At 28.0% G+C, this 13,603-nt stretch overlaps 1 protein-coding gene across 1 annotated transcript; it reads left to right on the top strand.

Annotated features, from left to right (window-relative positions):
• Positions 1-2,385: 2,385 nt before the first annotated feature.
• On the top strand, positions 2,386-6,783 carry LOC137820383 (eukaryotic translation initiation factor 3 subunit B). Its single transcript, XM_068624451.2, has 11 exons — positions 2,386-2,670; positions 2,767-3,004; positions 3,179-3,325; positions 3,860-3,988; positions 4,071-4,199; positions 4,289-4,372; positions 4,446-4,570; positions 4,669-4,867; positions 4,983-5,512; positions 5,708-5,816; positions 6,089-6,783. Exons 1-11 carry the CDS (start codon positions 2,549-2,551, stop codon positions 6,431-6,433), a joined length of 2,157 nt encoding a protein of 718 aa, XP_068480552.1. The 5' UTR covers positions 2,386-2,548; the 3' UTR covers positions 6,434-6,783.
• The last annotated feature ends 6,820 nt before the right edge of the window (positions 6,784-13,603 follow it).

The following is a 13,603-nucleotide window of genomic DNA, read 5'->3' as shown; positions in this document are numbered from 1 at the left end:
TGATTGTAGTCATCTTTGCTAGATTAGACAGTTTATCTAGGTTTTTAATACTAGAAATTACAATGTTTGAAATGACACTTGTCATTTATTTTTTTAAAATAAGAACATATTAGTTAAATTTTTAATGAAATAAAATATTAAAAATAAGTATTGAAAGTTCATTTATAAGAAAATGTTGAAAGCTTTAATTATTATACATTATCAATGTTAAAATTTATTCTATTTGTTCAATTATAATTTTATTTTTAAAATAAAAGTTATGTTTTTTTAATATAATTAATTTTTTTAAAGTAAATATTTATAATTAGAATCTTGAATGTAGAGTGCTGTATTCATCTTTGCTAAATTATACATTTTTTCTAATCTTTTGACATTGTTTGTGCTGGAGTAATACTTTCAAAATTACAATTAAAAAGCTTTAAAGTAGAATTTAAAGTTTCTTCATAAGAAGTTGAAAGTTTTATTTATTATATTATAAACGTAAAAAATATTATTTTTTGTTCAATTAAAAATTGGTTTTGAAAAATATAAAAAGTTTTTTTTTATAAAAATATTGGTTTTGAAAAATATAAAAAGTTTTTTTTTATAAAAATATTGATTTTATATAAATATTTACAATTAAAATGGTATAAATATAAATTTCACTCACACACATTATATACAGTGTTTTTTTTTAGAAGTGTAAATATAAATAAAATAATATGAATGCTTAAAATTTAAAAGAAGTATTAGTGTCATTTAACAGTATCTCATGTGTGTGAGTGAAATTTCTTTTTATTATTTAATACAAATGACATATATAATCATATTTCTTAAAAACTAAATTATAATTTGTTAATGTAAGTTGAAAAAGATAACCTTTAAAATATAAGTGTTTCCTTTGCCCGTAAAATGATTGAACACTAACTATTCACAACATTTCTTTCTATTTGATATTTTTTTATTATAAAATCTTCAAATATAATTTTGTAAAACAAATGTTTTAACTTTCTTTAGAGATTATTAAATAATTTTATGACAGTAAAAACCATAAAAATTGAATTAAACTGAATAATTTAATTTTGTTACAATTTAAATTGAACAAAACCGAACTACAATTTAAATTTTATATTTGGTTTAGTAATTGGGTAGCAAATGATTAAAAAAAATAATTAAAAATTCATTTTTTTTCTATTTCTTTCCTCTTTAAAGAAGACTTATTGTGTCAAATACACAATTGAAACACTTTATACTATACATTTCATAATATTCAATTTTGTTATTTGAACTTAATTTTAATATTTTTCACTTATACCTTGTTATATATATATATATATATATATAATTAATCTATACATATGTGTAAAGGAGAATTCCATTCTAACCATTTTTCTGTGTAAATATTTTTTTTTTCGATTCTATCCTTATTTAATATATCTCATTTTATTAGTATAACGAAATATTTTATCATTTTATATAAATTATTTAAAAATAAAATTATTTTTTTAATTTTTAAATTAATATTAATGTACAATTTTTATATAAGACTCTCTATTCTTCCTTTAATTTCTTATTTTAATGCAATAATAAGAAAAGAGAGAGGGTACTCTCACAAGTTTCTACTCCATATCTCACATATAAACCTCAATTTTCAATCACTCTCTTCATTTCATTTCAAGCAACTATATTCTTTGGTAAACCGTTATTATTTTGTATCTACATCAAGTTAATCCTAACCTTAGCAGAACATCATCACACTCTCTAATTCCTAAACTAATAATGAAAGAAAAAAAAAACTTGAAGAAGAAGAGAAACTTGAAGAAGAAAAAGAGGTTGTTGTTCTTTTACATAATATTTGTTGTTTTTCAATTTTTATTCATCCTAAATTACTTCTGTATGTAAGATTATTAACGTTATTTATTTAAAATTGATAATTACCTTTTTTAAAAAGAATTACCACCTCATTACTGGATAACAAACTAGTACTTCAAAAAGTATTATAATTTTCATAAATATTGAATGACATGAACTATGAGTCAAATATTTTTAATCAATTCAAAATCTTATTATTTTTTAAAATATAATAAAAAATAAAAATCAAATTACAATATTATAAGAAGCTTGTTAATATTTTTCTTTTTCAAAAGTTTGAATGATCAAGTATGCCTAGAAATAATAACATAATGTTTACAAGATATTATGGGTTTTCAAAAGAAATATAAATATAAATAATTAAGTTAATACCAATATATGATGCGTATCTGTTGCGTTGACAACCGTAACAGTGCCGGATTACGTGGCAGAGAGTGGAAGAGGGTAGTATCGTCATTGTAAAAAAATGAATTTTGGAATTAGTGAAAATGGAAATCGAATAAGAGAAGAAGAGCGAATGCATGAGAGTTTTTTTTTTTTTTTTAATAGTAAGATTTTTTACAAAATTTTGGCAAGTGAACCATTTGTTTGTATTTTATTGGCATGTGTCGGAGAGAACCCTAACCCTAGAAACCAAACTCTCTATTCTGCATACTCTGCCTCCATAACGCTAAGACCGTTGTCTGTCGCTACAATCATGGCGGATGTCATGGTAATGAAGGAGATCGAAGACACGGCGCTGCGTCTCGGCCTTGATCTCTCCACACTCGATCTCGACTCCATTCGTCTTCCTCCCGGCGAAAACTGTGGAATTGTCAGGTGCGAATTTCGTATTTTCCAATGTATTTTTGTTCTGGCCACTGGACTGAAACCCTAGGTAGCGGTGCTCTTACGCTTTTTTTTTACACTGTTCAGCGATGACGATGAAGTTTACCAGGAGGATAATCTCGAGTTCGAGTCTGGATTTGGTAACATCATTGTCGTGGATAGCCTCCCCGTCGTTCCGAAGGAGAAGTTTGAGAAGCTCGAAGGAGTGGTTAGGAAAATTTATAGTCAGATTGGTGTTATAAAAGAGGATGGTCTCTGGATGCCTGTTGATCCTGAAACTGATAAAACCCTGGGATACTGCTTCATTGAGTACAATACTCCTCAGGTATATTCACTATTTCTTCAATGTACCTGGACACAGTGAAAATTTAAAAAATTTGTTGGCCTAAGTCGTTTGTTGTAGTCAATACCAGTGTTTATTGTGTTTTTGACAGTTTTCAGTTGATATTGGATTGGACATTTTGATTCTGTATGGTTAAATTGGTTGTTTTTTTTTTAGGAAGCAGAGCTTGCTAAAGAGAAGACTCATGGGTACAAATTGGATCGTGCACATATATTTTGCGTGAGCATGTTTGATGACTTTGACAGGTTTATGAAGGTTCCGAATGAGTGGGCTCTTCCTGAAACAAAGCCATATGCTCCAGGGGTAATGTTTATACATACTTTTCTTCTTTTTTCGTCTTAGAATATGTGATATTATGCCTAGATTTTAATATATTAGGATATGTGATATTAAGCCTAGATTTTAATATATCTTTGCATAAATTACTCTTTCTGACAGTCATGGTCCTGACCTTTCCTTAGTTTTGTTTCAATTAACAATTGTGGCCTTTAGATACAATGTGCACCACTAGTTTTATTTCAATTAACAATTGTGGCCTTTAGATACAATGTGCACGATGTATGTTACCAGATACTTGGTTCATTGCTCAATATTAGGATTATTGAGGCTTTTCCCTATGTATATGATATCTACGTTTGGACTGCCTCACTTTTAATTTGGTTATGTGCATATTTTATTATTATGTGGATTTTGTGAATACAGTTGCTTTACTTGTTTTATAGTTTAAAGTTTGTACATTATCTATTTGCATTTAGCCATGATCTTGTAGCTGTCACACTGGAACTTTTGTAGCTTATTGATATTTCTTATGCCCTTTGGTTTTGACATCTGTTTCAGGAAAATCTTCAACACTGGCTCACTGATGCAAAGGCCAGAGACCAGTTTGTGATTCGTGCTGGTTCAGATACTGAGGTTTTGTGGAATGATGCAAGGCATTTGAAGCCTGATCCTGTTTATAAGCGGGCTGTGAGTAGACATTTTATTTGAGTATCTTGAACTCTATGATATTTATTATTGCCTACCTTTACATGATTGTGGATTGATGTAGTTTTGGACAGAAAGTTTTGTCCAATGGTCTCCTCTGGGGACATACTTGGCCACTGTTCACAGACAGGGGGCAGCTGTCTGGGGAGGTTCTTCAAGCTTTAACAGACTTATGCGATATGCACATCCTCAGGTTGAGATTTATTCTGTATAATTGTTTGGCTCTTGATGTTGGGTGTCTTTTTATTTTTATCAAATTATTCATAGTAATATTGAACACAGGTAAAACTTATTGATTTTTCACCTGGTGAAAAGTATCTGGTAACTTATAGTAGCAATGAACCAAGCAATCCCCGAGATGCCAATGTGAGTGCTTCCTTTTTTTGTTTTTTAGTACTTTAGATATACACTCTTCCTAACTCTCTGACTGGTTTTGTAGAGGGTTGTGATTAATATATTTGATGTGAGAACTGGCAAGGTGATGAGGGACTTTAAAGGTAGTGCCGATGATTTTGCAGTTGGAGGGGCTGGGGGTGTCACAGGAGTTTCATGGCCTGTTTTCAAGTACTATTTTATTCATTATTTTGGTGTAGTTCATGCAAGTGTATTAGCATCTGCCTGGTGTCTAGTGCAGTAATTCATTATTGTCACTGTCTTTACAGGTGGAGTGGTGGAAGAGATGATAAATACTTTGCAAGGATGGGAAAAAATGTACTCTCTGTGTATGAGACCGAGACCTTTTCTCTCGTTGACAAGAAGTCTCTGAAGGTTGAAAATATAATGGATTTCTGCTGGTCTCCAACTGATCCAATTATTGCTCTCTTTGTTCCTGAGATGGGGGGTGGAAACCAGCCTGCGAGGGTAAGACTGTGTTTATTTGTTATATGCACGGGAATTGAAAGAATTTACTTTTTTATCATACTTAATGGCCATATCATTTATCAACCGTTATATTTGTTCTTTTACATATTTATAGGTGAGTTTGATCCAAGTCCCCAGCAAAGAAGAACTCAGGCAGAAGAACCTTTTCAGTGTCAGTGACTGCAAGATCTACTGGCAAAGCAATGGAGACTACCTTGCTGTTAATGTAGAACGCTATACAAAAACAAAAAAGAGCACATACACAGGATTTGAGCTTTTCCGAATAAAAGAACGAGACATACCTATTGAGGTATTGGAGCTTGAAAATAAGAATGATAAGATCATTGCATTTGCTTGGGAGCCAAAAGGCCATAGGTTTGTGGTTATTCATGGTGATAACCCTAAGCCTGATGTAAGCATTTATTCCATGCGCACTGGTCAGAATAGCCGAGTTTCAAAACTCACTACTCTGAAAGGCAAGCAAGCAAATGCTCTATTTTGGTCACCTGCAGGTCGCTACATTGTACTAGCTGGGCTGAAAGGGTTTAATGGGCAGTTGGAATTTTACAATGTTGATGAACTTGAAACCATGGCTACTGCTGAACATTTTATGGCAACAGATATTGAATGGGATCCAACTGGAAGGTATATGTGTTTATCTAAATGATTATTGATATTGCTGATGAAGGCAGTTCGTAGGTTAATCTTGTGTAAAATCCGATTAGAATTTTATTTACCTTAGGCACTAATTAAGCTTTCGATTTCTCACTTTGCTGAGAAATACTTTTCATTGATTTGTTGATTATCACTAGCTTATAGTGTCCTTTCTTTGTAATGCAGGTATGTCGCAACTGCTGTGACATCAGTTCATGAAATGGAAAATGGTTTCAATATATGGTCTTTTAATGGCAAACATCTATATCGGATTCTGAAGGATCACTTCTTTCAGGTACTATATTACTTGTACTCTGATGCATTTTTTGGCAATTGTACCCTCATTATATAAGGGTACATGGAAGAATGTTCATACGGTGATAGGTTTGGACATTGTACTATTCCATCTTTGAATCAATGTTTTGGTAGTGGAATTGTGATAGAAGAATTTACACAGTTTTGAAATTATTACACAAATCTTTATTGCTATTCTGCATGTTGTATGACACTGACTGTCCTGTGTGTGGATAAATCAAGCCTGAATGTATTTGTTTTCTTTATATATAGTTCTTGTGGAGACCAAGACCACCATCTTTCTTGAGCCCCGAGAAAGAGGAAGAGATTGCCAAGAATTTGAAGAAGTACAGCAAGAAATATGAGGCAGAAGATCAAGATGTCTCGCTGCTGTTGAGTGAGCAAGAACGTGATAAGCGGAGGATGTTGAAAGAAGATTGGGACAAGTGGATCCATGAATGGAAGAGGATCCACGAAGAAGAGAGCTTACATAGACAAAAGCTCAGGGATGGGGAAGCTAGTGATGAAGAGGAAGAGTACGAGGCGAAGGACATTGAAGTGGAGGAAGTCATTGATGTATCAGAAGAGGTCCTTCACCTTGAGTACGGTCAAGAGTGAGTTCAGTGGAGGAAGTTATTGATGTATCAGAAGAGGTCCTTCACCTTGAGCACGGACAGGAGGTCAGGAGTGAGTTCAGTGGAGGAAGTTATTAATGTATCAGAAGAGGTCCTTCTCCTTGAGTAAGGTCAAGAGTGGGTTCTATAGGTCAAAAGTGAGTTTAACCAGAATATTTATTCTCGTTGTCTGAGAAGTTGGGCATTTGTGAAACCCAGTTTTGAAGGTTTTGATGAGATTGCACAATTTGAGTATATTACCCAGCTTATTACTTAGTTTTTTAAATATTTTTTAATTTATGAGTTTTAACATCAAATTCGGAATAATTTATTTTATTAGAACTTTTTGAGTAAGTATGTAAATTGAGTTATTAATCTGTAGGCACTTTTGGTTTCGATTTTACTGATGTATGAAGAATTTCTCTTCATATATTATTGATTATTGAAATGATTGTAGTCATCTTTGCTAAATTAGACACTTTCTCCAGGTTTACAGTTTATTATTATTTTCCATCAATATTTTTCTTTGACTTCATACATAATATTCCTTTTATGCAAAGAATGATTTTTGTTTGTTTATAAATGAAATCTATTTAAAAATTATTTTTTAACAAATTTTCTCAAATAAACTTAATTATAAATTGATTATAACAATAACTACTATAATCAATTATAAAATTAGTATCATAATAATGATTAAAATAGTTTAATTTTAAACTACTTTTTAACATTTCTATTCAAAGAATGTGTGACCGTACTCGCAGGCATGTGCATTATACATGCGCTGCTTAAATTCAAATAATAAGAAAAAAATATTTTTTATATTTAGTTATATAATAATTATGAGATAATAAAATCTTCAAGATTCTAAAATATTGTCTACATCATGGACTTACCTATGATTTTTTTAAATAGTATACTTTAATCTTTTTTACCTCAATATGTGTTAAATGATTATCAAATAACATGGATGAATGAAATATTTTAACATTCAATTATTGAGGAACAAAATTCTCAACGTAAATAATATATTTTTATTGAAAAATCAATCATAATTTTGTATTATTTTTAAAAAATAATTATTTGTTATAAAAACCCAAAATTATAAAAAATTGTCTCTTTCTTTTTAAAATAAAAATAAAATTCTGTTCAAATTTTAACTATTCAGAAATCGAATTCTAACTTATTTTTCAGTAGAATTACACTTAATTACGGCCAAAATTTGGTTCTTTAGTATATTATTTGAATAATTATTTAAGATATTATGCTATTGGGTTCATATAGTGTGATTTTTGACCCTTATGTTGGTAAAGTTAAACTAATTTATTATTTCATAGGCCTAAAAATTATAAGGGCAATTGCTTTCTGCACCCAACAAAAATTTTAAAATCTCATTTTACCCTTTCACACATTTGTTTACGGATGCCAATATTCAGAAGTGATTTTTATACATTTAAGATTTCAAAATTCAGAAGGTCATTTTCATATTTCATTTAAACTTCTGGATGGTCATATTTGAAAGTGAGTTATGAGTTCTGAATTTTCATATCTGGAATGGTGTGCTGTAAATGGTGCTGAAGATTGAGATCTGAAACTCATTTATGTTTATTTACGGATCTTGACATCCTAAAGGTCATTTATGCTGTCTAGATAAGCTTTCGGATGGTGAAATCTGGAAGTGACATATTAGTTCTGATTTGTATGTCCAGAACTTTGTAATTTGATTTAAGGATATGAATATCTGAAAGACAAAATTTTTAAAATTAAAGACAAAATGGACATTTCCCTATGTAGACTGCAAATCTGAATTGATATGATGACGAGAGAATCAGCCTGTCTACTCCAAAACATCAAGAGTTAATATAAAGGAATGTAACCATTCTCTCACTTACATCCCTATTCTTTATTTTTACAACATATTAAAAATATTGTTTTCTCTAAATTTTAATTCTTATTTAACAAAACTCACTATTAATTTTATAGTTTTTGCCGACAAATTTTAACTAAAGGTGGTTGGAGGCGAAAATCCAACTAAAAAAATTCAACAACTTTTCTAAAATATTAATCCTTTACAAAGTCAACAAATATTTTGTATAAAAAATATATAAAATATGTTTATCTTACTTGTCATACTACAAATTCTTAACATGTTCTATTTATTTTATGGCATTGTATTGCATAATTTTCTAATATTTTCTCCTAAGTATCAAAATTCTAATATTATTCTCCAAACTGCATCATGTGTACTAGAGTGGGGGCTTAACACCTTCGTTGACTTCATCCTCTCACACTTTTCCTTTCCATTATTTATTCTTCTTCTTCATTCTCTTCCAACCATCCATTAATATTAGGCCACTATACACCTAGCTTTGCCAACACATGTACTGTACTATGCATTCTACACTCCTACAAATGTGAATTTGACCGAGTCAAATAAACAGTACATAAAAATGAAGTTTACATTTATATACTATAAAATAATTTTTGTTCAGTATGTGAATATAGTCTCACATCGTTTAGAAGTAGAGGCCAATAATAGTTTATATACTTCCTCATCCTTACCCGCCGATGCATCTTTTAAGGATAAAACCGTAATGTGGTGATTGATCCTAACGATGCTATCTCTCGAACTTGAGATCAGAATAATTTTATTTATAGTATGATGTTATTTTAAGTTGATACTATATGTTGCTTTGTAAATTTAAGGGATTTTGATATATTTTAAAGAAAACTAATGTCTTATTAGTATGTTATTATATACGAGAAAGAAGTGGATTTGTGTTGTAGAAAGCATGAAGTGAAGGTATGATTGTTTATAGTTTGTGTGATGCACGACGAATGGTTTAGACAATGTTATCTAGTTGTCTGTAGATTAATAAAACAAACAGATAGAGTTGTAGATTTGAAGAGTTTGGAAAGGAAATGGTATGGGTGAGAAGAAGACACTACAATCAACTACCTTTTCTTGCATTATCATATCAGTGACCACTGTTAAGGGTGGTCCTGTTTCGTGCCTCTTCTTGGGGACTGCCCTTAACTACGTGACAAAGACGCATCATGTGTGCAAAGAGGATTTCATGCACAAGGATTCATGCAAAGACCATTTTGCTATATTACAAAGTTAGGTTGCCACCTTATTTGTCATGCTGAGAATTTTGAAGGAGTAACAGAAGTGGTACTGTTGTTAAATGTTATGTGGTTTAAATATCAAGTTTATCATTCACATTGGCTGAATGTTGGTGTAGATGTCATCTAGCAATATAATATGGATTAATTAGTGTTTAGAGGTTCTACATTGTACATAACATTAGGAGAACGATTTATGAAGTGGAAAACTTCTATACCATATTTAAGTGGTAAAAACCTTATTAAAAATATATATTAATAAATTTACGTAACTTAATTTTATAAAATCGATTTTGTAGGATTAATTTATGGCAAATGCTTCCTACACCCAATATTTTTAACATGCATCTAACATATTTTTTTAATTTCCAAAAATGTCCTTAATTTTGGAAATAAAAATTCGGAATTGAAAATAATATATTCTGGAAAAATAAATCCATAAGTGATTATTGAGTTTCGGAAATAAAAATCTGGAAACAAGAATTAAAATTCTATTTCGGACAAAAAAATTCAGAATTGAAAAATAATACATTCCGAAAAAAAAATCCAGAAAAGAAATTATTGTGTTTTGGAAATAAAAATCTGAAAACAAAAATGAAAAACCCATTCCAAATAAAAAAATCCGTAATATAAAATTTCGTTATGGAAAAAAAAATCTGAAACACATATTTTGGAAAAAAATTTTAAGGACAATTTCGTCTTTTCTGCTGGAATCGGGTGCAGTGATATGGTACAGGAAGCAATTGCCTTAATTTATACTTAAAAATTATTTTTTAATATAATATCAGAATCATATTCGTTAATAAAAAATATATTAAACTTATTAATTATATCACTTATTATTGAATCATTCATAAATATATAATTTCTCACGATATATATAAATTATAATTTTTGGAAAAAATTATATTAGATTACAGAAATAAAGATATTTCCCAATATAAAAATAAATATAAATCTTATGGTATGTAAAATTTTTATAAGATTAATTAAATTTAAAATCTACTTCCTAATAAAAAATCTTATTTTTTAAAATAAGTATTGGAAAAGCTAATCATAATCACGAGAGGAAGAGAAAATATTACATCATGAAGTATCCAATTCCAAGTTTATCTTGTTAATAAGTACTGAAAAGTGATTTAAATATTAAATTCACAAATATTTAACATATGAAAGTTTTTATAAAATAAAAATATTAAACGCACAAATTTAAAAATATTAATTGAGATTTAAGACAAAGCTATGTACAAAACGGTTTAAAGAATATTTAGTCTAAATTGTTATAAAAACTTGGTATACTATTGAATACTATAAAAGTTTATGGATTCACCTTTACTTATATATTTACTTATTGAATACTATATATGAAATTGATGTGATTAAACGACTGAGTAACAGGAGAAGGGACTAACTGACAAATTTTTTCATAAATATTTTTAATAAAAAAACCTAAAATTAACTTATATAAATAATTCAATATTAAAATAAATTACTATGAGAATATATACTATTATTATTAGTAATTTTTTTTATATAATTATTAGTAATTACTATGTTTTCTTTTCGTTTTTTTACATAAAGTCTAAGGTACTAATCATTTTGTTATAACATTTTATGTTTTCTTTTCATTTTTTTACATAAAATTTTACTTGTGAATAGTGAAATATACATTACTTGTGAATAGTATTTGTCACAAGTTATAACAAGTGACATAGTGGATTCTTTGAAAAGTCAGAAAATGTTGTATGTGTGCTGTCAATTCAGTAATCAATGTCTTGAGAGCTCAGCAAGAAATTCAACTAGCAATAATTTTCTAAACTCAAAAGGTTACGATTTATGATTGCTGACAAGAATAAACAAAGGCAGATAAAAAATAAAAAATATGATTCATCACTTGAAAAGAAAATAATTGAGAGTAATTTTTATTTTTATTGAAAGTAAAATATAGAGAAAAAAAGGAAAAAAAAGTTACAGAAAAATGTGTTAATCCGTCCTTAATACAATAACCATAATAACCTTATATAATAGTTTTAGAACTAATAGAAAAAAAAAATATACTTATTAATGTATGATTTGAATAAAAAAATATACTTATTAATGTATGATTTGAATAAAAAAATATACTTATTAATGTATGATTTGAATGTGATTCTGTTTTGGTTGTATTATTTACTTTTAGAAAAATCAGGTTTATGGTTATTCATATTTTTCGTGAAGGAAATACATGTACTAATAAGTTGACTAATTTATGATTTATTTACAGAGAATTATTTCATTGGTTTAATATGCTTCAATCTAGTATGTCTTAAAATTCTTTATGAATATGTATAGTTTAACTATGTATCATTTTTTTTAACATATGTGTTTTGATTTAGTCCTCCCATATTTTTGTATTTTTTTAATAATATTTTTTTCATCAGATGATTGTGGTTACTTGATGTGTAAGTATAATGATATCTAATTTTTTATTTAAAAAATAAAATAAAGAAATTTGGAGTATAATATATAAGACTACCAAGAGGGATGACTATAAATAATTATATTATATAAATTATTGTACGTGTTTCATGTAATAACGTAATATATACATTTAGTAGTTTTTTAGGGTAATGAAATATTTTTTGATGTATGTGCCTTATCAAAATATATCATACATTAAATGATTAGATCCACTAATTAAGAGTTGTTTAAATAGAATCAATTCTATTTTTATTCACATACTAATCTCATTTAGGATTTGTGATTGCGTCTAAATTGAAAGGATTTGAGATTATGTTAAATTTTAGAAAAAACTGAACAGTTGTAAATCTATAATTAAATTATCCATATTTTAATAAATACATTTTTTATACATGTCATAAATTTGGATAAATATAATACAAAATAATTCTAAATTAATTCAAATATTTGTAAACATAATCTAAGTGATTAAAAAAAATATAACAATTAATTCTAAGAATAAATTATCTAACTGAATCGTGCAATAATAAGTATATGTTGTGTTAATGTCTTTTGATTATTTTTTAAATACAGTTATCTTTAAAGAAAACATGGTTTCATATAAAAGAATTGAATTCTGTATTGAAAATTTCTCAGTAAAATTTTGTGTTGTAGACATTAACACGAATTTTAATATTGAACAAATACACATTAAACAAATTCTTTGAGAGAGAACATATAATGAAGAATCATAATCATACACAACTTCAAGATCACATATGCACTTTTGTATCAAATGCCTTTGAATCTAAACAAAATCAAAACCAAATAAAAAAAAAGTCTTATTTTGAATTTTCATCTAAAAGAAACAAAGTACACGAGAAAGAAAATATTAAATCACCTAAAAAAAGGAATACAGGGCTTTTTAGAATACAACATGGAGAAAATAGAGTGAAAGATAGAAATGAAGAAAAGGAAAAAAAAGTATACATTAATAATGTAAAACAATTTATTAAATATTCTTTTATTGATTTATCTTTCTATAATAATTATTTTAACAGTCACATTTTATGTGTTATATATTGATAATTCTGTATTGAATTTCAACTCAAAAAAGAAATAGTGATATGTTAAGAATCTCATACCAAATTATAATTAAAAAGAAAATAAAAACGTAGTGATATATTGTTAAAAAATAGATTTTAAGTCTAATTCAAATTCATAAAACCGATTCATACACCTTTTTCACGTCAAACATGACAATTTAATTCATGGGATAACATATTATGGGTGATCCGATAATGACCTGATAAACCCAATAAACATTCGCTTGAATAGATTTTAAATGGTGGCTCTATACCATGTTAAGAAATGAATTTTAAATCTAACTCAATTCTATAAAACTGGCTCATGAAGTGAAGTTTGCATCCACGTTTATATAATGAAATGTTCTAATATTTAGTCGACGTGAGATCTCCAACATGTTAATAATCCTATTCCAAATTAGAATTAGAATTTTATTTCTAATAAAAAAGTGAAAAAAAAACAATTTTAAAATAAATGAAATAAAACAACTTTAATTAAATGGTTTCATCGTATCATCACTCTT

Source organism: Phaseolus vulgaris, chromosome 9, assembly GCF_051622355.1.
Source record: "Phaseolus vulgaris cultivar YP4 chromosome 9, ASM5162235v1, whole genome shotgun sequence".
NCBI lineage: Eukaryota > Viridiplantae > Streptophyta > Magnoliopsida > Fabales > Fabaceae > Phaseolus > Phaseolus vulgaris.
Note: the sequence above shows the minus strand (reverse complement) of the source record. Positions and strands in the feature narration are given on the sequence as shown.

Bases quoted from the DNA above. Each gene is read 5' to 3' on its own strand.
- LOC137820383 (XM_068624451.2), top strand. From the start codon at position 2,549: ATGGCGGATGTCATGGTAATGAAGGAGATCGAAGACACGGCGCTGCGT. The intron at 2,671-2,766 runs GTGCGAATTTCG...TACACTGTTCAG, and splicing joins GAAAACTGTGGAATTGTCAG to CGATGACGATGAAGTTTACC. The intron at 5,817-6,088 runs GTACTATATTAC...CTTTATATATAG, and splicing joins TGAAGGATCACTTCTTTCAG to TTCTTGTGGAGACCAAGACC.